Source organism: Haliaeetus leucocephalus, unplaced genomic scaffold, assembly GCF_000737465.1.
Source record: "Haliaeetus leucocephalus isolate CR32 unplaced genomic scaffold, Haliaeetus_leucocephalus-4.0 Scaffold646, whole genome shotgun sequence".
NCBI classification, from domain to species: Eukaryota; Metazoa; Chordata; class Aves; order Accipitriformes; family Accipitridae; genus Haliaeetus; species Haliaeetus leucocephalus.
The window spans coordinates 3,901,677-3,921,563 of NW_010973082.1; the positions used below are offsets into that span (position 1 = coordinate 3,901,677).

At 38.5% G+C, this 19,887-nt stretch overlaps 1 protein-coding gene across 5 annotated transcripts; it reads right to left on the bottom strand.

Moving 5' to 3' along the window:
* Positions 1-437: 437 nt before the first annotated feature.
* ZNF207 (zinc finger protein 207) lies at positions 438-19,751 on the bottom strand. 5 transcript variants are annotated; one of them, XM_010578643.1, is made up of 12 exons: positions 19,224-19,750; positions 17,512-17,638; positions 16,924-17,062; positions 16,163-16,333; positions 15,392-15,467; positions 14,851-14,898; positions 12,544-12,614; positions 11,264-11,424; positions 8,901-9,143; positions 8,007-8,169; positions 7,636-7,819; positions 438-7,415 (listed from the first exon to the last, which is right to left on the bottom strand). In XM_010578643.1, the coding sequence occupies exons 1-11, from the start codon at positions 19,262-19,264 to the stop codon at positions 7,659-7,661; spliced, it is 1,401 nt and encodes a 466-aa protein (XP_010576945.1). In that variant the 5' UTR covers positions 19,265-19,750; the 3' UTR covers positions 438-7,415; positions 7,636-7,658. The 5 variants fall into 5 exon arrangements, with proteins under 5 accessions (XP_010576945.1, XP_010576946.1, XP_010576947.1 ...); XM_010578644.1 differs by having other exon boundaries at positions 438-7,819; positions 16,163-16,330; positions 19,224-19,751; XM_010578645.1 differs by lacking the exon at positions 14,851-14,898 and having other exon boundaries at positions 438-7,819; positions 12,514-12,614; positions 19,224-19,751.
* Positions 19,752-19,887: the final 136 nt, after the last annotated feature.

The window sequence follows — 19,887 nt, forward strand, 5'->3', positions numbered from 1 at the left end:
AGGGCTACAATCATTATTAGGCAAGGCACAGAACACATTAGGAGCTCATCACACAATTCTAAGCAAGCCAAAACTTCATGCGTGGTACGTACTTTATTTGCCACATCTCCCATTCACTTCTCTTGTTAAAAACAGTGGGTGCAAATTCACCCAATTTAGCAGAATATCAGTAATTCTTGCCCTTTAAAAAAACAAAAGAGTCATGTACCTCTACTCAAGCTTAAAAAAGAAGCAAACTCCCCAAGACCTACTTCCATTAATATCTATAAAAGTCAAGTCAATAAAATACTATCATCGTTAGAAAAGAAATTCCACAAACAGTGAGATGTACAACTTTGTGATACACAGACTGCTGCAATACTGAGAACTGCAATACTGGAGTGTCAGTAAAAACACTGTACCATCCCTCAAAACAAAGAGATCTCATTTACAGTGTACTTTTTTTTTTTTTAACTATCCCCCTTAGATCCACACAAGAGGCAGGGAGGAAAATGTCACTAACAATTTCATAAAAAGAGCAAAATATGAACCATTTGCACTAGATGAGAATTTTACAAGTTGCTTTAAAGAGATGACAGGCCAGCTGGTCTAACAGCTGAGGAGATACTCCCAGCAAAAAGCACAGAGCCATTATGGCATCCTTGTGACTAGAAAGACAGCAGCACTTGCACACGTATCTTTAAGTACAGAACACAAAGCAAAAGAAAAACGCACATCACTACTTGCTGCAAATTTAAGGACAAACTTTAGTCTGTGCTAACAGATCAGAGTAACACAAATGTAATCTGCTAAAGCTACCAACTCCCAAGAAGGGAGCAAAAAAGACCTGTCCTGTCCAGTCCTTTAGAGACTTACAGAAAGGACAGGAATGTAAAGGATGGAAGTGAAGGATGTGTGAACTACCCACCAGAAATTACAAGCAGTATTTGCAGCATATCAGGAAAACCCAGAGTCAACCCCCCCTTTAATTCATACAGTAATACTCATGGCATTGTCTTAATGTCAAATGCATCTTTCAGAAGTAGATAGTGTGAAATTAATCTTCTTGGAATTGCCTAAAAGCAGCTTCAAGAAAAAAAAAATCTATAGCAATGCGGTGCTGAGAAATGCTATGTTTTGCTCACAAAACATGCCAAAACACAAAGAAATGGTTCATTTGCTCCGAAGTATTAGTATACAGAGCTTAAACAATGACAGTGAAAACAGAAACTGCATTTTGGAGACATTTTTTCCATGAACATGTCAAACCTAGTTATCATCAACAAAAACAGATCAAAGCAATTTCTCCAAATTCAAAAACTTTTAGCTCTCACCAGGGTATCAATTTATAAGATACAACCCAAGTGTGGATCTAAGTAGGGTACTCCATTGGACACAAAGCAGCATACGTATCTGACTATTAGCTTTGTGTGCTTGATGACAAGCTGAATATGAGTAGCTGGATAAAAACTACCTCGTGCTGCATCAGTCTTAAATGGAAACTGATAATAAAGTTCAGTATCAGGCATTTGAAATTCACCTACTTTTCATTATTAGTCTCTAAGAGATTCAGATACTTAAAGCAAGAAGTACAAGCCATACTGCATATTATTTTTGGTTAAATGGTTTCCTTAGACATTCTAGGGAAATAAGAACTAAGCCAAATGTTTCTATAGACTAAATATGTGAAACAAATACTAGTTGCAGTAGTGTATCTTGAAGTGTTGTTCTCATCTTCACTGTTATCTAGGGTAGCACGATAATGAGAATTAGAAAAGCAACGCCATGCTCAGTAATCATTTTTTAAACAGTTAACAGAGGACATGTCTAGTCCAACTGGAAAACTGACGATTCAGGGGGGCCTTCTACAGAAAAATGCAAAGGGCAGAGTACAAACAAAGAAGAGTACAACAGGAATGGGAAATCCACTCGTAACTAAGTTAAGAATTACAACTCTATCCTTTAATTAAAATAACTGGAAATCACACTGGGGGTCATTATTTAGCAAAATCTCAAAGAAATGAAACACAGTCTATGCTCATCAAAAACCACAAACAAATTCTAATAAGATCTCAAAAATTTAAAGTAGTTATAAAACCTGACTCCAACATTTGTTAATTTTCTATGTCACTGCTGATAGGCTGCAAGACCTCCTTGGACAAAACCTTTTCTTCTGAAGCTGAAGTTGTCTTTAAGCAACCTCAAGCATTCAAAGCCAATATATCTGCAACAGAGTGAGCAGCAACACTAAAGCTCATTTTTCTTCACAAAGGGTTGAATCTTTTGTTGGTCACTGCGTGAAAGAAGGAACTTCACATAAGCATATACCTAAGCAAATTTTGAATACGCAACAGAATTCCACAAGGTTTCAAAAAAGTGCTATGACTTTCAGTACTGTTGCAATAGACAAAATATTGTGAAGTTTGGTGTATTTGAGACATTGATGAGAAGGTCTTCCCTGAAACTGACAAACTGAAAAATCTGCAGCTTTGATTTCTTATTCTTCTTTTCCACTTTACCAACTTGAATCTCTATTTCTTCACAGGGCTCTACATTAATATTTGTTGTGGTGCAGCTCACATATGCAGCAGTATTAGCACCTTAACTTCCTCCAAAGAAACTGTATTCTGTAATTTAGCCTACACAATTTTGTGACTATAAACGTCACTTACTAGTTAAAACCTAAGTATTTTAAGCACTTCAGTAGCTATATCTCCCCAGAAGAGGAAACATTAGCAGTTGATATTAACATGCCACTAGTTTAGAGACTACACAAAGTCACATTACCAAAACCAAAAACAAATACAGCACAAATGCAATGCAGGGGAAGAGGGGGAAGGGGCAGTGTGGCTGAAGGACCACCTCAGCAGCTTTGAAGGAAACGCGTTCCATTAAGAGAAAAGGTACCCGAACATCTTAAAACATGTTCCCTCCCCCTAAGACTCTTAAAAACACGATAATAAAAAGATAAATATTAATATAGAGCCCATCTACCAAAAGAGAATAAAAAACCTAAATTAAAATAAATTTAGGGGCCTTCACCAAACTTGCTGCAAGTTTGGGGACATAAATATCCAACAGCCATAAAGCTGTGAAAGCCCCCAGAATGAATAAAATAAATCCCACTTGCCTCAGACTGAACAGGGCAACACTGAGACTCTGCCTCAGCCTGTCCTATGGCAGGGCTATAGGAAGAAGAAAAATTTAAATTTTAGAAAAAACATGACCCAATTAAGTGAAAGACATGCATTCAAAGTTAACAAAATTCCAGTGATCAAGCAAACAAAAGAAAATTACTACTATAGCACCTATTTTGTTAGGCCTGAACAAAACTTCTTACAGTTGGTAGCTATTTCTGAATTGGACAGTCTGTTTTGCTTTGTATCTTGATCAATGGAACGTAAGTCAGTTGTCTTGGGGCATTTTTCCCATAACTGATAGTATTTACTGTACTAGTTCACAAAAAGTAGAGTTAAAGATTCCATCAGCCACTGAAAATGTTCACCCTCACCTTGTAGAAGCTAGACCAGTACAATTATTAAGACATTTACTATTATTTTTAAGTGTCATTAGTTACCATTTTAAATTGCAGCCCCAGCTCATGGACTGGTATATCAGAGTCTCAATTTAACTGAAGAGTCATAATGCCCTTCTTGCTGTTTATAAAACTGAAGTAATCTTGATATTTTATTGTTTATCTTGTATGTAGAACTCTTTGGTTCCTATAAAAATAACTGCAGGTTATGTATTCCATTCAATTTTAAGAAAGTAAGTTAGACAGGTCTCTCTAAGTACTGTTCAAGAGCTCCATACACTAAAATAATTGCAGAAACCATAGAAGGCAGATGCAGCTGATATGTTTCTAGAAGCTTGTTGATATTCTCCCATGCATGCACAGAGCGAGGAAGTGTTATCCACTGAAATTATTAGATATACATCCCAGCCTCAAATTTATTATCAGCACCTAAAAAAAAAAAATCTCATCTGTGAAAGAAAAAAAAATTTTAAAACCCCAGAAGTTCCAGAAGAAATTTTTAGTTCACATAAGCCAGCTAATTTCAAGATTTTATTTAAAGCAACCTTTGCCAAAGGCAGATATTTTAAAGGCAGTACGAAGCAGTCATATCAAGACTTCTGAAAAACTAGCCCAGGCTTTTCCAAGGTCCTTTCATGCCAATCTCATCCCTTTTGCTCTAAAAATCAGCAGATACAAGATCAGCCTCTCATAATGATACTGAGAGACCATGCATAAAATAATTCAGAATCTCTTAAGCAAGTCTTAGATGCTATAAATTCTAAGTATTTTGCTAAACATTTTCCCACCTGCGTCTGAACATTTTCTTGTAGTCTGTTTTTTTTGCATTACTTTCCAATTTAAAGATTGATCAAAATCCACTTTGAAGTTTTAATTTTACTACAAAATCTGCCATATAATTTAGGCAACAACTGAAATACAAAGTTTCTGCCTACATAATTATATCACTAGAGTCGTGCAACAGATATAAAAGAGATATGCTTTTCTGTAACCATAAAGACATCTGCAATCTCCTTCCAGGGAGAGATTAACTAAAGCAAAAAAACTGTCTGCATGGCTGCATTACATTAGGGATTTTGCTGGCACAACTATGGTAGTCAAACTTTGTACTGTAAACCAAGCCTTAGTCTTTATACAAGCAATTACTACATTCAAAGTAATTTTCTTCTTTTTGGGAAAATGCACCATAAATCCAACTCTCTGAACATTAAGAAGCAGTATCCAAAGAAATGAAGGAGGGGACCAACAGACAACATATGCACTGAAATACCCGCCTGTTTACAGAAGAGTACACACAAGAGACACAAGATAGCCACATCACAGCTCTTACAGCACAGAAATGACAGGAGCAGGAAAATAAGTATCCACATGAGAAATCATGGAAAAATTGTTCACCTGTTGGTTGAAGCTTATTAGAGTACCATATGAATAATATGTGGCAGTACTTAGCTGAGGGATTATCATAACATTACTACTAAGTAAAGTTCAATCTTAAAATGCATCCAAGCTGTAAGTCTACGTAGTATTAGCTACAAAATGGTACCACTATCAGAACAATGAGACATTCACTGTTTAAAAGAGGGAAACTTAATTAATACAACTTGCAGAATATGCTGAGTTAACAGTACATGCACTAAGGTTTTCAAGTATTTATCCCAGGAAAAGTAGGGGTCTGAAAACAACATACCAGTGAAAGACACCGAAGGGAGAAGGTATTTGCTTTACTAGGGGCAAGAGGGCAAAGCATCCTTACAGCAACAATATGATCTTCAGAAAAAGCAAGTTCTATAGTTTTAAAAGCAGAAGTTAAGATCAATTTATACTGTATGAATTTTATGTGTAGTATTACAAAAAGGATGAATGTAAGACACTGTAAAAATCCCTCCAGTGTTTTGTCATTATCCTTATTAGATAAAGAAAAACAGAAGAAAAACACAGTATAAAAGCATTGCCTAAGCAAAACAGTTTTATCTGTTAGACTTATGTATAAAGCAAGATGAAGAGCTAACAAAAGATCTGACATCAAGGCCCACTCAGCACATCTGCAAGCCAAATACTGCACATCTGACAGGTGATCAGTAGATACCAGTGATCAGAGAGAACTGCTTCTCAACAGAGGCTTGGAGTTATGGTCTTAAAACTGCTAATACTTCAGAAAAAGTGCCTGACAATTCTTAACGGTTAAACTAAGGCCATTCAGCTACAATTAGAGTGTACTGGATGCTCTGGTGCTTTTATGAGCCATTCCATGACCCCATGTTTGAACCTCAGAGACAATGTAGTCCACAAATACAGTACGGCTAAAATACTATTAAGAGACAGTACAGAATAAAGCCACATGAAGTACTTAAGTGCAGCTAAAAAACCCCAAGACTTCCAAGAAAAAGAGCAAAAATGCTCAGTATTATAATTAAGTGAAAAAAACCTCCACCATCTACAAAAACATGTATGGAACACAAACTGATAACAAAAATGCTGATAATCTTTCTAACCTACCCTAAAAGAACGTCTCTCCATAAATTAAATTGCACAGATAAAGCTTGAGGCTGGAACATGTATTTAAAGTTGACCTGCAAATGAAAAATTCACCACTCCTTTTTTCCCCTGTTGTGAAAAGACCAGAGAAGCTCTCACTTCCCTTCCCCCCAAAAAGTTTCCCTCTACATTTTCGTTCTTATCAGAAATATAGCACACTACACAGTGATGTCAGACATTCAGAGAATTACAACCTTGACAGTAATTTATCACTCTACTCCTATAAACAGGTAAATGGCTAACTCATATGGGGAAGGCCTCTCTTTGATAACTGTAATTAGAAGACCTGATAAAAAGGTCTCTTACTCTAGACACTTCCATCAAATGGCTCAAGAAACTCAGCCAACATCTGATCATAGCACAAAACGGATGGTTCATCTTTTAGGCTCTGCTGAGATCTGAAATTCTGAACATTTAAAGTAAAAATACAGCATATAACATATTACTCTTGCCCCTCTTGTCTCTTTTATACACTGAGAAGGTCAAGCTACTTTTTCTCTTGCAGGTCAACTTCAATACAGCATCAACTGGAAGTCACTCACCCATGTGACATGCACCTAAGCTTCTAGAAATCTTCATCTAAAAGGCTCCTGAAATTCATATGCATTTGCAAATTAAAAAGAGTCAGTCGAAGAATGAACTAACAGGACACATCTGGCACCAGGATGCATCCTTAGAGCAATCACTTTTACATCCTACAAGTGCCAGGACTAGAAATCATTTAAAATTTATTGAGGACAAGAAAGCACAAATAAAGAAACATATGCATTAAGAAAAGTTACAAGCAAGAATTAAGATGTGCCTCCTGCAGCCTCATTTTTGAGGAGTCAGTTAATAAGTGTACAGGTCTTTGTCTACTCAGACGTGCAGCTAAGGATTGACTTAATTTTAGAACAAGGAATTCAGATTTTATCAAAACAGCACCAATAACCATGTTCATTACACCAATAGCTACCATGGCATGCATCTGTACAAACCTTTCAGGCAGTTGTCCACAGCTGGTCATGAATAAAAAGGCATATAAATTTTTCTCTTCTTTTATTACAATGAAGTTTATAACAGTACAGAAAAGTCACACGACCTTAGTGGGTCAGTTTACTTAAACCCTGAAACAGGAGGAACTCTAAATACATTAAATATTGTTACAAGTTCGGACTTAAATGTACAAGTAGTTGGGAACAGTTACAGCCCTCACCAAACTATGTTGGGGACATGAAGTCCAACAGCACTTGAAGTGCTGTGAAGGCATCATTTCACAAATAGCAACATAATGTTACAGAACTTGCCTTTAAGGTGGTATGTTCATGTAATTCCAGCGCCTTCACAATTTAACGAACCATATTTACTATACTTCACTTCTAAAAACCTAGATGAAACATGAAAAAGAAGCCATACAGTATAAATTGCAACATCAGGAAAAGTTCCTGTTATTATTCCAAATAATTTTTCCCGTGTAAAATAAGAATGTCCAATAGCTCCTTGCATGTGGGAAGATACTTATTTTTTTAAAGTCACAATGAAGCCTTAATTGACGGAAGCTCGGCTATATTAACAGCACAAGATGAGAAAAGGTTTAATCTCCAAACCTATTAGAGCGTGTGTAGTAGCATCAGTAGCGGCCACCTTGCGACATTACAGGAGGTCTCATTCCCATTGGAGGTCGAGGAGGTCCACTTTGGTAAGGGGGCACCATCGGAGGTCCCTGACCATATGGAGGCATAGCTCCAGGAAGATATCCTGGCATGCCCTGGTGATGAGCACCATACTGACCTACAAATAGAACATTTAAGATGCAAAGAATTTTTTATTTTTTTTTTAAAATGGGCAGAAGTTGCATTTTGTGAAAAGCTTCACACACGCACCTCCCCCCACCAGAATATGCCACTTCAAGTTTTAAAAAAGTTTATAGCAAAGACAAATCTTTTGAAGAAAAGAAAGCTAGGAAACTTATGATTACCATGAGGTGGCATGGGAGGTCTCATTCCTTGTTGTTGTGGAGGAATTCCTGGCTGTGGTGGCATCATACCTCCAATTGGTCCAACTGGTGGATTACCCAAGGAAGCTTGTCCTGGTCGAGGAAGATTACGCTGATATTTAGGCAACTGAGCCCTCCTCTCTTCCTAAAACCAGGAACAGACAACCATAACACATTGTAAGACTAAAACTCAGCAAAAGCAAAGTAAATAAAAGTGTAACAAAATAGATTACAGGGACTGAACTATTTCAACTACCTTCCAAGTTCAAAGACTGCTACTAGTAACATTACAGAGTAGCATTTGGATTTTTCCCCCTTCCTTCAAAGTTACTGTATTAATACTGGCCAATCTAGCATTTTGCATGCAACACAAATTCTCTTCCTCCCTCAGCTGAAGAAAGCCTCTTCCTCATAACAAGTTGAGACAAAAGAGCCAAACACAAATCTAAATATCCAAACTGAAATTAAGGTTCATTTGTTTTATCCATAAATTCTGTACTTCTGATGGCTGTAACAGCACCAAGACCACTTCAAACTGTTAAGTCTTTTATCCTACACTCATTAGCTGTATCTATTTAACTTCAAGGTTAACTAACATGCAGAAAATGTCCAAATTATATTTTAGGTTGAGTAATTTCCTATCACCAACAAAAATAAGGCTTAGATCTGCAGCAGGATCGTTGCAATATGCCAGTCATCACTCTGCAACTGAGGAAGTCTTCTCAATGAATGGTTCTGTTACATTAATTCTGCAGTTTGCACTCTCACTGTTATTAAAATATGCATAATGTAGAGCACAGAAGAAATTCTATTTAATCAGCCATTATCAGCATAAATTGCATTTTTCAGTAAGACAATGAAAGTATTTTAACTTACCAGTGATATATCCTCATCTGGATGGATCAACTTACTGGTTGCACTGGTTGTTGTGAGAGTAGCAGGCTTACTTGTTATAGATGTAGCTGGTTTAGCTGCAGTACTGTTTGTCGTGCTAGTGGTTGAGGCTGTAGACTGTGTGTAAGCAGGGAATGTAGGTTTTGGGGGTTCTGTTGTTGTTGCAGGTGTAGAATTCAAAGGTTTGAAATCAGTACCAACTGGACCTGGAACAGCTGCTGCAGCCTGTGAAACACAGAGGTAGATCAATATTTATTTCTCAAAGCGTAAGAAAACTTAAATGATGTCTGTTAAGACCTCTGAAACCTTCCAGTGAGACACATAATTAAAACAAGCTTGACAAAAGTAAAGTTCAGCCTTATCGCATACTAGAGCAACTGAAAACAAGACAAAATAAAACCCAGTATATACACATATATATACACACACACACACTGGAAAGTCTAAAATTTGCAGGTCAAAAGCCACAACTAGAAAAAAGGAACAAGAACAACAACAAAAAAAACCTATCAAAATTTTTATCTCAAATACTGAGTTTGGTAAATGTCTAAATCTTTCCTGAATCACTGTTTTATTAAAAGCCTGTAAGTATAAATTCATTGTTCTCTTGCTAAATTATTAGCATACTTTAGCAACCATTAGTTTAGAGTACAGCTCAAAGTGTTAGTATTCATTAAAATTAGATATTTAAGAAATGTTTTAATTAAATACTTAAGAAAGCTCTATTGTGTCAGGGTTTTTCTTTTAAGCGTTCTCTCTACAAAAATACTGCAATATTTTCACAAAGTACTGTCTCTCTATTGATCTTTAATCTCGCTTGTTAATGAAGAATCAACTGAAGGCAGATATGAGGTCCACTACAGATTCCAGCATCTCATCTTTCCTACTTTTTTCTCAAATTAACTGTTAAGACAAGAAAAATTTGCTTTACCAGGTTTTCTCTGAAGATGCAGCAATATCCAAAGCAAGCTTTAGTTATGAGAGAATGCTTTTGTTTCTAGTCACTGCACATTTACAATTATCTGAACTTTCCAAACAAAAAGTATTTCCATTTTTCGCACATAATGCAAATTACAAAGTTCCCTACATTATTATGTACCATATTAAACAACATAAACTAAAAAGCCTTCACCATGCATCAAGCTAACCACTGCCCACTAAAATGCATTTAACTGCTTTCATGCTTTTTTAACCCTTTAGAACCAGGATGTAACATTTCATTCTTTCGCGCTAAGAAAAATTGGGCACTTTAACATGCTTATTTCTAGTAAGATGCAACTCGCAATCAAGGACTCTGCAGTTTTACCAGCTAAACATAATCAGGAATATAGCAGAAATTATCTGAAGATGTTTAGTCAATTTTAGATTTTACAGAACGGTCCAAAGGGTTAAGTTGCAAAGCAATTGGTTTTTAACTGTGACTTCCTGCGTACTTGTGCTGTGCTAGGAAACAGAGCGTTAGAAGATGCTGACAGACTTTCTGAATTGGAGGAAGCTGCACTTGAGCTTGTGACAGGTGTCCCCATCTGTAGCATAAAAGAAAGGAAACAGTGAAAAGTCTCCAAACAAATGGGTGGAAAGTATCCAGATGAAAGGATTTCTTATGCTAAGTCCTTTCTTATGAAAGGACTGTGTTTTTGTAAACGAGTATCTTCCCCGCAGAAGTCCAAAATGCAAATAGTACTATGAAGGTTTCTGCAACATACTTGAAAGCAAGTAAAAACTTCAGGTCTTATACACAAGTGCAATCAAAGGGTAGAGGTCACAAGCCATGATCAATTCCCCACTTCCCTCCCCAAAACATTTAAACAGTTTTTTACTACCTTAACTTACTCATAAACTTTTTAAAGTAAAAAACCTCCTAATTCAGGCAATGTTTAACCAGTTTAACAAGACTATAGAATACATTAGTCCATCTATGGGTAAAGAGCCCATTATGAAAAGAATAGGAAAGAACAAGTCATGTCAAGATTTATACTTTGGAAATTTTAGGTAAAGTTCTATGCAATCAGATTCCTGTAGGTGACTAACACATCCCTTCACCCACCCAAAGCACCCTTATTAACGACAAACTAAAGGGATTAAAGAAAGAAGCGTTTTGCCTACTCCTTTCTTCCCCACGTGCTTACAGAACTTCTGTCTGGTTTCATGGCTGTTGTAAGACAAACAAAAGAATCTTTTAAAATTCATTCAAGCACTACACTGAATTAAACTTAAGGATCAACACAAGCAAGAAACTTAACCAGTCATTTCTTGAGCCTCCTCAATAAGGAAGAATAGACACTGTTGACACAGCGGCAGTTTGAAGAATGTAACAGTAGATTCCAAGCTATGAGACACCTTACCTGCCCCGCACTTGGGAAGAGTGGTTTAGTAACTGGAGGCTGGGGGGTAGGTGCCGATGCAGCAGGAGCTGGAGGTCTGTTAAGAATGCCCGGTGCTGTAACAGGCTGTGCTTGTGTCATTGGAGGCATCCCAGGACGAGGCCCAACAGGCGGCGGCATACCTACAAACCAAAGAACCAGTAACAAATTAGGCTGAAGGAAGTAAGAATACTCCTTTAGAGGATTCTGTTCACAGTGTTCCTTAGAACAAACTCTCCCACAAGGAAGGCGTATTTTTAAGGCAATAGTAAAATAAAACATGACAAAGGGTAATGTCAGCAGCCACCAATAAATGTCCCTGCATAGGCAGTAACCTCAAACACTTCAGAGCAATACTGAACTAAGTTGTGCTTTCTACTAGAGCTTAAGCGATGTTTATGCTCTCAATAAATCAACGCAATTAATGCAGTAACTGTTTCCAACACACTGCGCCTATCCTGCCAAGCACATGGATAAGACTGTTACAAAATCCAAAAGATGCGGCCATTATGAATGGTATCAGAACTTTGACCAAAACACAGATCAGCCTTGCTGTGGGTCTTTAGCACAGTGGAACAGTGACACAAGGCTACTTTTTGTAGTGTACCATCACAATACATGCACTTTGTACGTGCAGGGCACTAGGAGAGGTTCAGAGATGAGAAGTTAACAGCTCACATGGGTTCCATCATATTACTGTGCAGCAGAACTAGGCTGTAACTGTCCTAGTGGCTTGCTTCCTCCTCCAGTGAGAAATACGGGCAAACCACCAAATCTCAAGCCATCACAGCATAGCTGCTGGTCAGGTGGGACACTCTCAGAACTTAAAGGCTGCTTACGAACTGCACAAGAGAAATGTCTCTTCTAGCTATGGTAAGAGACCAAAATTACAGTTAGTTTCTTCACACAGCAGATTCATTACTTGGGTATTTCTCATTTCCCACAACATTTTCAATCATTACCATTTTCCAGATGCAGCCACGGACATTAAAAAAATGGATGAAGAGAGACTAGGCAACACAAAAGCCAGAGAAAGTACAACAGGAAGAGAAAACTATATTCTATTTTTGACCTTCAAAGTGGTACCAAACACAAATAATTATTTATAATCAAAAGCACAAGACTGGCTTCTGTGGCAATCAATCCACACCAAGGTGGTGGCATAAGTCTGCATATTCTTTATATAAATCCTAAATCTCAGTGGAAATAAATAAATGTAGTTTAGCTCACACCATAGTATGAGTTTGACAACCCTGACCTACCTGGTGGCATACCAGGCATAAGAGGTGGTATTCCTGGCCCAGGAGGCATCATTCCACCCATCGGCATCATCCTATTAAATGGAAAATGAGCACTGGTATAAACACTCATGATAAACTGTTAAGATAATTGGCACATACCTGTATATGATAAAAAATTATGGTAAATAATTTCAAGAAGCTCTCAACAGAGGCAATTCAAAACCAGCTGACTCCATAGTTAGAAATGTTTTTCCACAAGAAAAAACCAAAACAAAACAACCCCAACACACACCACACCAAGAACCCCCCCCCCCACACTTTTTATTTGAACTTTAATTCCTCAAACTTTCACTTCTTCTATTATCAGATTTCCAGAACTGGTGTCTCTCTTGAAACCTATTTCAGGCTACTAGTTTCAGCAGAGTGTTCAAAGAACCTTGCTCTCAGTACACTCAAGAAAATCTGAAAGTAGGAAAAACAGCTAACTCCAATCACACTAAAATCACTGTACATCTACTATTACTCCTTTCTGACACTACAAGTCTCTTTCTAGTTATAGCACCCTCACATTATTTTAACATTCTCCTTCCTCTAGTGAATGGCAGACAACCCAAATCTGTAGAACTAGCCACAAAATACTGATAAAAACAGAGCAGAGACCACAGGGTAAGAGAGCTTCTGGAGTTTCAATTACAGTAAATATTCCCTACACTAAAGGATAGAAAAGTGGGATTTAAAAAGAAATTTTTTAAATGAGCAGTCCTTACTATGGCATATTTTTCCTTCATGTTAAAAACAGGTTTGTTTGGGTTTTTTCCCCCTTGCTACTGATACCTGGAGAAAAAAATTGGTCTGCATTTCCCTAACAGAAAGGTGGCATCTAAATGACTCCTTTTATCCTTACCTACTAAACCACACTACAAATTAATACATGTTCCCCATCTAAACCATACATACAACCCTTAAAAAAAGCAAATTCCTCCTGCACAGGGCTGCAACTTGATAAAAATAAGCTATCTACAACACTAAGTGCTTTTACACTGGGAAGCTATACATAAATATGTTACAATTCTTTTACAGGGAACAAACCCAAGCGTAGCTTAAGTTTGCTTAAATTTTTCCAGACACTTGAAGGTGGATTAGGGAAACAAAATAAAGGAATGGTTATTACTTTAGTTAGTATGATAAGTAGATACGTAGCAGCCAAGTGCATACCAAAACCCCACTAAGAAGTAGTTTCTATTTGTATGACAAAGTCAAGACACCTTCACCATTGCTGTTTCAAAATCAAAACAAATCATCATAAATGGGCAAGCATTCATTCTGTACAGCAAACTGCTACCCTTTATTCTCAACTTGTCTACCATTGCTACAAAAGGAACAACCAATGCAGAAGCAGTAATGACTGGGAACATAGTACCATCGCCCCTTTTTTGGGTTAATGGTTGGAGAAGGCAAAGTCAGTCTTGCCACCCATTTTGACAACTATCTGTTAGACTCCCAAAAAAAGTGCTGGCTGACCACTGCCTGCTGCCACCAGAAAGATGACTTTCAGAGAAACTGCAGGGATAGTGCTAGAACTAGTGTCACACTAAAAACAAAGTTGCTTCCTAGGTCCTAATTCTTCTTTGCTCATTTTTAAACAAAATGATCATCAGGTTAAGTAAGCAAAATTTTAGACCAAACTAGAGAAAAGCATAACGTAATACCATACCACCCTCCCTTTAAATTTCACAGAAAAGGAAGTGCAGTGAATTTTTGGCAAATTAATTTGTGTCTTTCACTAGATGACATTACATTCACCTGAAGTTAACAAAGTGTTTAAGGAGGACTAAGCACCAGCAAGCCTGATAAAATTCTGTTCAGTTTCCACCCAGAAAAACTACACTCATGATGAGCATCCACAAGATGTTCCACTATGACATGGTTTTTAAATTCAAAGACTGTTAAAACAACATTTATGTCTCAGAAGAGAACAATCTTTCACCTCAGTGAACTTTAAAACTTAGAAGCAAAGTTCCTGCAGTATGTCCTACAGGGCTAAGGATTGAGCACATGGAGCTGTACCCTGATTCAAGAGAGGCTGTAAGTCCCTAAGGGTCTATTTTGTTATTTTATAGAATGCATTTCTCATAACATATAGTTTTGTAATATTCATTTAGATAAAGCATAAAAACTTCAGATATTATATAATAACAAAACCTAACATTTTCCACAAGTTCGTAGGCAGTACTTGAGGTTTTCAGTAAGACAATTTCAAGCTTATCAAAAACATGACATAAAATGGCATAATGAATGTACCTAGAATTACATTAATGAGATGCTTACATGTTTCCACCACAAAATGACTGCATGTATTTTCTCTGTTGATGTAATCTGTGAAAATTTATGACAAAATCAAAAATCTAACTGTGATTTTCCAAACACATTGTGATAGGGTATGGTGTCAAACCCAAACAAACATAAAAACCAACATCTTACTTTTGCCCAAAATACAAGAAAAATTTAAACTATTCAGTATTTTTTTCCTGTTAGGTTGATGACTGATAACCAGATGCACAACATATGTACAATATACAAAGGAACAGTGGTTCACAGAAGGCTCTAAACCAACACAACAGAACTTTAAATTACTATACTACTAGTCAATAAAGTTAGGAGAAAGGCAACATACTTTATACATAAACTCACAGTTTGGCCATATTTTTAATGTTGGTTTACAGCCATCCAGTTCTTTGGTTAGTCTCAATATTAAGGTTACAGAGTTCACAGGTCCCTACGTACATTTTTCTAATTAGCTTTACTTTTTCTGTGGCAGTTTAAAATGCACAGTATGAACATGTAATATTAAGTCTTTCTTGCTACTCACCCAGGCGGCATTCCAGGCATAACTGGAGGCATTCCAGGCATCATAGGTGGAACGCCTGCCATTAATGGTGGTATACCTTAAAAGAAAAATAAATTTTAAGCAACAACATACAGTCACTAACAAATCTCATCTAATAAATTTAGACTGGATAAATGCTTTACAGGTAGCTCTAAAAGATTGGTTTTTTGAAATAACACAGCTTACAAACAACGCAATATAAAATATTATCTGCAAGTCTCAGAATCATTGTTCTCGTTCCTGCAAGTCTGTGTAAATTTTCTTATTAGTCTCCAAAGATCATGCCTTCCTTATCATTACAGAAAATATAATGAGAAGAGACCAGTTTTCGCTCACTGTCATTGATCAAAATTTTTTACTCAATATATTTGTGGCCTGTGTATGAACTGCCTGTTCTATGTTAGCAGTCTATAGGTATATGGCAGCCTTTCTGCCGTTTCCAAAATCTTGTTACAAGATACCACAAACAAGTATCATTGGTAGACTTATGTTTAAAGTACTAATCTGTCTTACTACCATATTCCTTCAATCTAGGTGCAAGCACTAGGTATCTTAATCTACTTCACAAAGGAAGATGTGTATGCACACAGAGAATGGGGGAAGAAAATGAAGAAACTGCTTATGTGCACCTTGAAACTATTTTGTGACCTCTAACACCCAGTGTTAGAAAAGGCAGATTATTATTCCAGCATACAAGCAGCAATTTGTGTTTCTACTCAGCTATTCAGTAACTATCTTAAAACATCATCTCACCTGGAGGCATTCCTGGTGCACCCGGCACAGGAGGCAAACCTGGTTGTGCCATTGGGGGAATGTACCCCTGCTGTGGCTGAACTTGCTGGGGTTGAAATGAAGTTGAAGCTGCAGATTCATCATCTTCATACTCATCAGAATCATCCTGTTGTTTCTTTTTCTGGCTCTCTGCTAAAGAGTACAATGTATATGATCAGACTGAAGACAAATTATATTCTGTAAAATTCGTTTTATCTGGGGTATTCTAGCTGGAATGAAAATAATAAAATTCAAATTTTATCAGCGTGTTCAAAAATTCATCGAATCACAAAGACAAACTAAGTGAGCCTATCTATACATATAAATAATAAAGGGAAGGAAAGTGACTCACACTATAATGACCCTCAACATAAATGGGTCAGTCTCACACTGTCCAGAATAAGCCAAAGCAGTTCAAACAAAGGTGTACTTAAACAGCAAAGAAATCTAAATATTTGGGCATCGCAATTGTATCACCCCTGGCCTTTCCTCCCCCTACCCTCAAAAATAAAATCACCATCCCCATATTAATTAGGTAATTGTTACAGCTGCACTGGCATGCAGCTACTTCTGAAAGGGAAAAGAATAATATCTCTCAACTGGCAAACGTCTAGAGTTGCAGTTAAAGAATGCATTAAACCCAACCCTTACTCTTCTGAGAAGCAAGTCCTGTATCACACAGTTTAGTATCAGTAAGAAACAGACTCAGAAAATAACAGATAACTAGCTAGATTACACTTTACCCTGAGTTTTTTGTTCAAGTAACCTCCTTCGTTCCTCCATATCTTTTTCTGGAATGCCCTCCATGCCATAGATTTCCAGTTCAATGTCTGTTCTTCCAGGAATAGCATTTGGAACAGCATCTATTGTTTCTTTATGTACCTAAAGAAAAAAAAAGTTAAAAATCCTCCTGACCACAGTTCAGGTTAGATCCTCTGTGTTCTTCAGCCAGTTTCAAGATAGAAAAGGAACATCTTTAATGGGAAGAATCTCTCTGGCCAAGCACTTTCTAGACATGTGCTTCCTAATCACTGTTAACTACTATTAGCTTCTAAAACCAGTTTATATAAACTTGTCTTCTGAACACCAAGACAATACAATTCCTTCACTCCTCCTACACCCCAAAAGTGATGGCAGAGATCTCTATTGCATACTCTCCATATGACTGCTGACACAGCAGAACTCCTGTTCTGGAAACAGACCATTGCTGTCTTTTTCTCATCAGTTTTTAAGACTCTGGAAGCCCCAAACCTACCACCTTTTTAAGTTCACTATTAATTCCAATTTTAGATACTGCTAAGAAAAGCTTATGTAAGCCTAAAACTTCTTACCTGCATGCAGTGTATAGCTAAACCAGGTCCTGTATACAGTTTCTTATGACATATATGGCATTTAAAGTGCTTTGCTTTTTGATGCTGTATAAGGATTTTTTCATCATCAAAATCCCTGTTACAATACCTATTGAAGACTGTCAAGGAAACATTTAATCCTGAAAGTGACCTTCTATGTAACACTAAGCTAATGAGCATCACTGTAATTTTTCCTAAAGCAAAAAAAAGGAAAAAGCACAGAAAGCATCTCTGAGCATTCAAAGCATGACAAATACTTCATGGATGTCTGAAACCAAACCTCCCCCTCACACCATCCAGCATTTCCCTTTAGATAGGTACAAAACCGGCAAGATGTGTGCAGGCAATCAGAATCATCATTTGATTCCATATTCTTTGACACATGCTTTTCAAGTCCTAGTTATTTCTAAGTGGACTCATTGCTTCTCTGCACACATGTACATTAAAATAAAGTTGCTAAAGCATTAATGGAGAAATAGACTTGAAATCCACAAAAGGGCAGTTATGCCAAATACTTCAAAGTGCCTATTTTATAAAAGAGAACAAAGGTTTTAGTTAAAAATTCCTTTCCTTTTCAGTTATCCAGCTACCAATTCTTATGGCACCAAATAATTCACTGCAGTCATTAAAGAATTCTCTGTTTTTAAACAGAAAGATTTTAAGCAAAGAACCTTCTGGACAACTATGTGACAGAAGAGGCAAACTGTATTTCCTGTCTGCAGGTCAGCATTAATATTTCAGCAAATGCTCCACACATATCTTCCTAAATAAGACAAATACACGTTTGTTATTTATCAGCTGTTCCTAGTTAACACAATGTGTCCCTCACTTCTACCAAAACTTTAAATATATTAGTATCTCAAACAGAAGCACTGATGCCTTCCAACATAAAACGGTAAAAGATCTCAGAGCAGGTTATAAATTCCTTTATTAAACAATTTTAGATTGGCCAGAAACGTTTTAGAGAAAGAAACGGTAAATCTGTAATCACCCCCCAACAAAAAGCAGATTGTGAAGGACTGAAGGAGTGATCTAAGAAAAATCCGCCAGTACTTCCGGCTCCTGAGAAATTATGTGACTTTGATGCAGCAATTACAAATTTGAAAGTACCTCCCTCCCCCCCCAAAAAAAGTTTTCAAAAAGTCTCTTTTAACCACATCTGCCCCACTTCTTCTTGAATAACTGTATTTATCAGAGGCAGAGATTTCTTCCGTTAACATCCTTCCCCCCGGGGGATAAAGACCGTTCTCCATTTTCCTCACGTCCCCGGCAATCCCACCGGGCCTGGCCACAAGAGCGCCGGGGACAGCCGGCCGCAGAAGCTGCCGCCTGCCCTGGCTTTACAGATCGGACGTGAGGCCGAGGCCTCAAGCGAGGGAAGCGGGATCGGGCGGACTAGGCCGCGCGGGAGGAGGAGGCGGAAGGGGGGGGGGGGGAAGCAGAGGAAGGGCACGGACCAGGCCCCATCCCAGCACTAAGGAGCACAGAAATGGAACACGACCAAGCACGGAACCAAACCGTAACGAGGGTGGAGAGAAGAAAAGAACCCCGTGCCCGCAGAGCGAGGAGCCAGGCGGCGAATGGGACAGGACGGGACGCGACGGGACAGACACCCGACCGGGCCGGGCCAGGCCGCTCCGCTCCCCTCCCCCACCCAGCTCCCCACACCCGCCTCATCCCACACAGAAGGATACCAGCACCAAGGCTTCAACTGCTTCTTCTTCTTACGGCCCATGGCGGCGGCACCCCCAACCTACAGAGAAAGGAGACAGCCGAGCTCTTCTCTCCTGAGCCGCAACGCCCACACCAGCCTCTCCACGGAGGCGAGCGAGGCAGACACAAAATGGCCGCCACCGTCCCTCCTGGCGCCACCGCCTCGGAGCTCCCAGCCTGCACCGCGGCGCGGCGGGAAGGGGGGGTACCCACGTGACGGTGCTCCCGGCCCTCCCCACCGCCTCTTGGGCTCTCCCATGGTACCTCGCGGGGGCGCCGGGTCGCCATTTTGTTTGAGTCGCTGCTGTGGGGGTTGTGAGCGGGCTGAGGCGCTTAGTTGTGTTTCTCGTTTTCGCGTTTAACGTCAAGGAGAAGATGTTTTCCCCCTACTAAATCGGAATGGGCGAGAAGCCGTTATCTCTTAAACAGGCCACTCCGTACGGCGTTTTGGTGGTGGTTACCCGTGTCCGTGTAGCTGGCTCTTGACGGGGAGGTCTTGGGGTGTGGGGGAGCGCGGCCCTTCGAGAACGCTATAAAACTGACAGCGACATGTTGAGCCTTCGCCCCCCTCAGAGCTTCCTGTGCCTGCCCGGGGACTGGCCCCTCCGTTACATCCCACCGGGTGTTGTTTCTGTGTTAGTATCC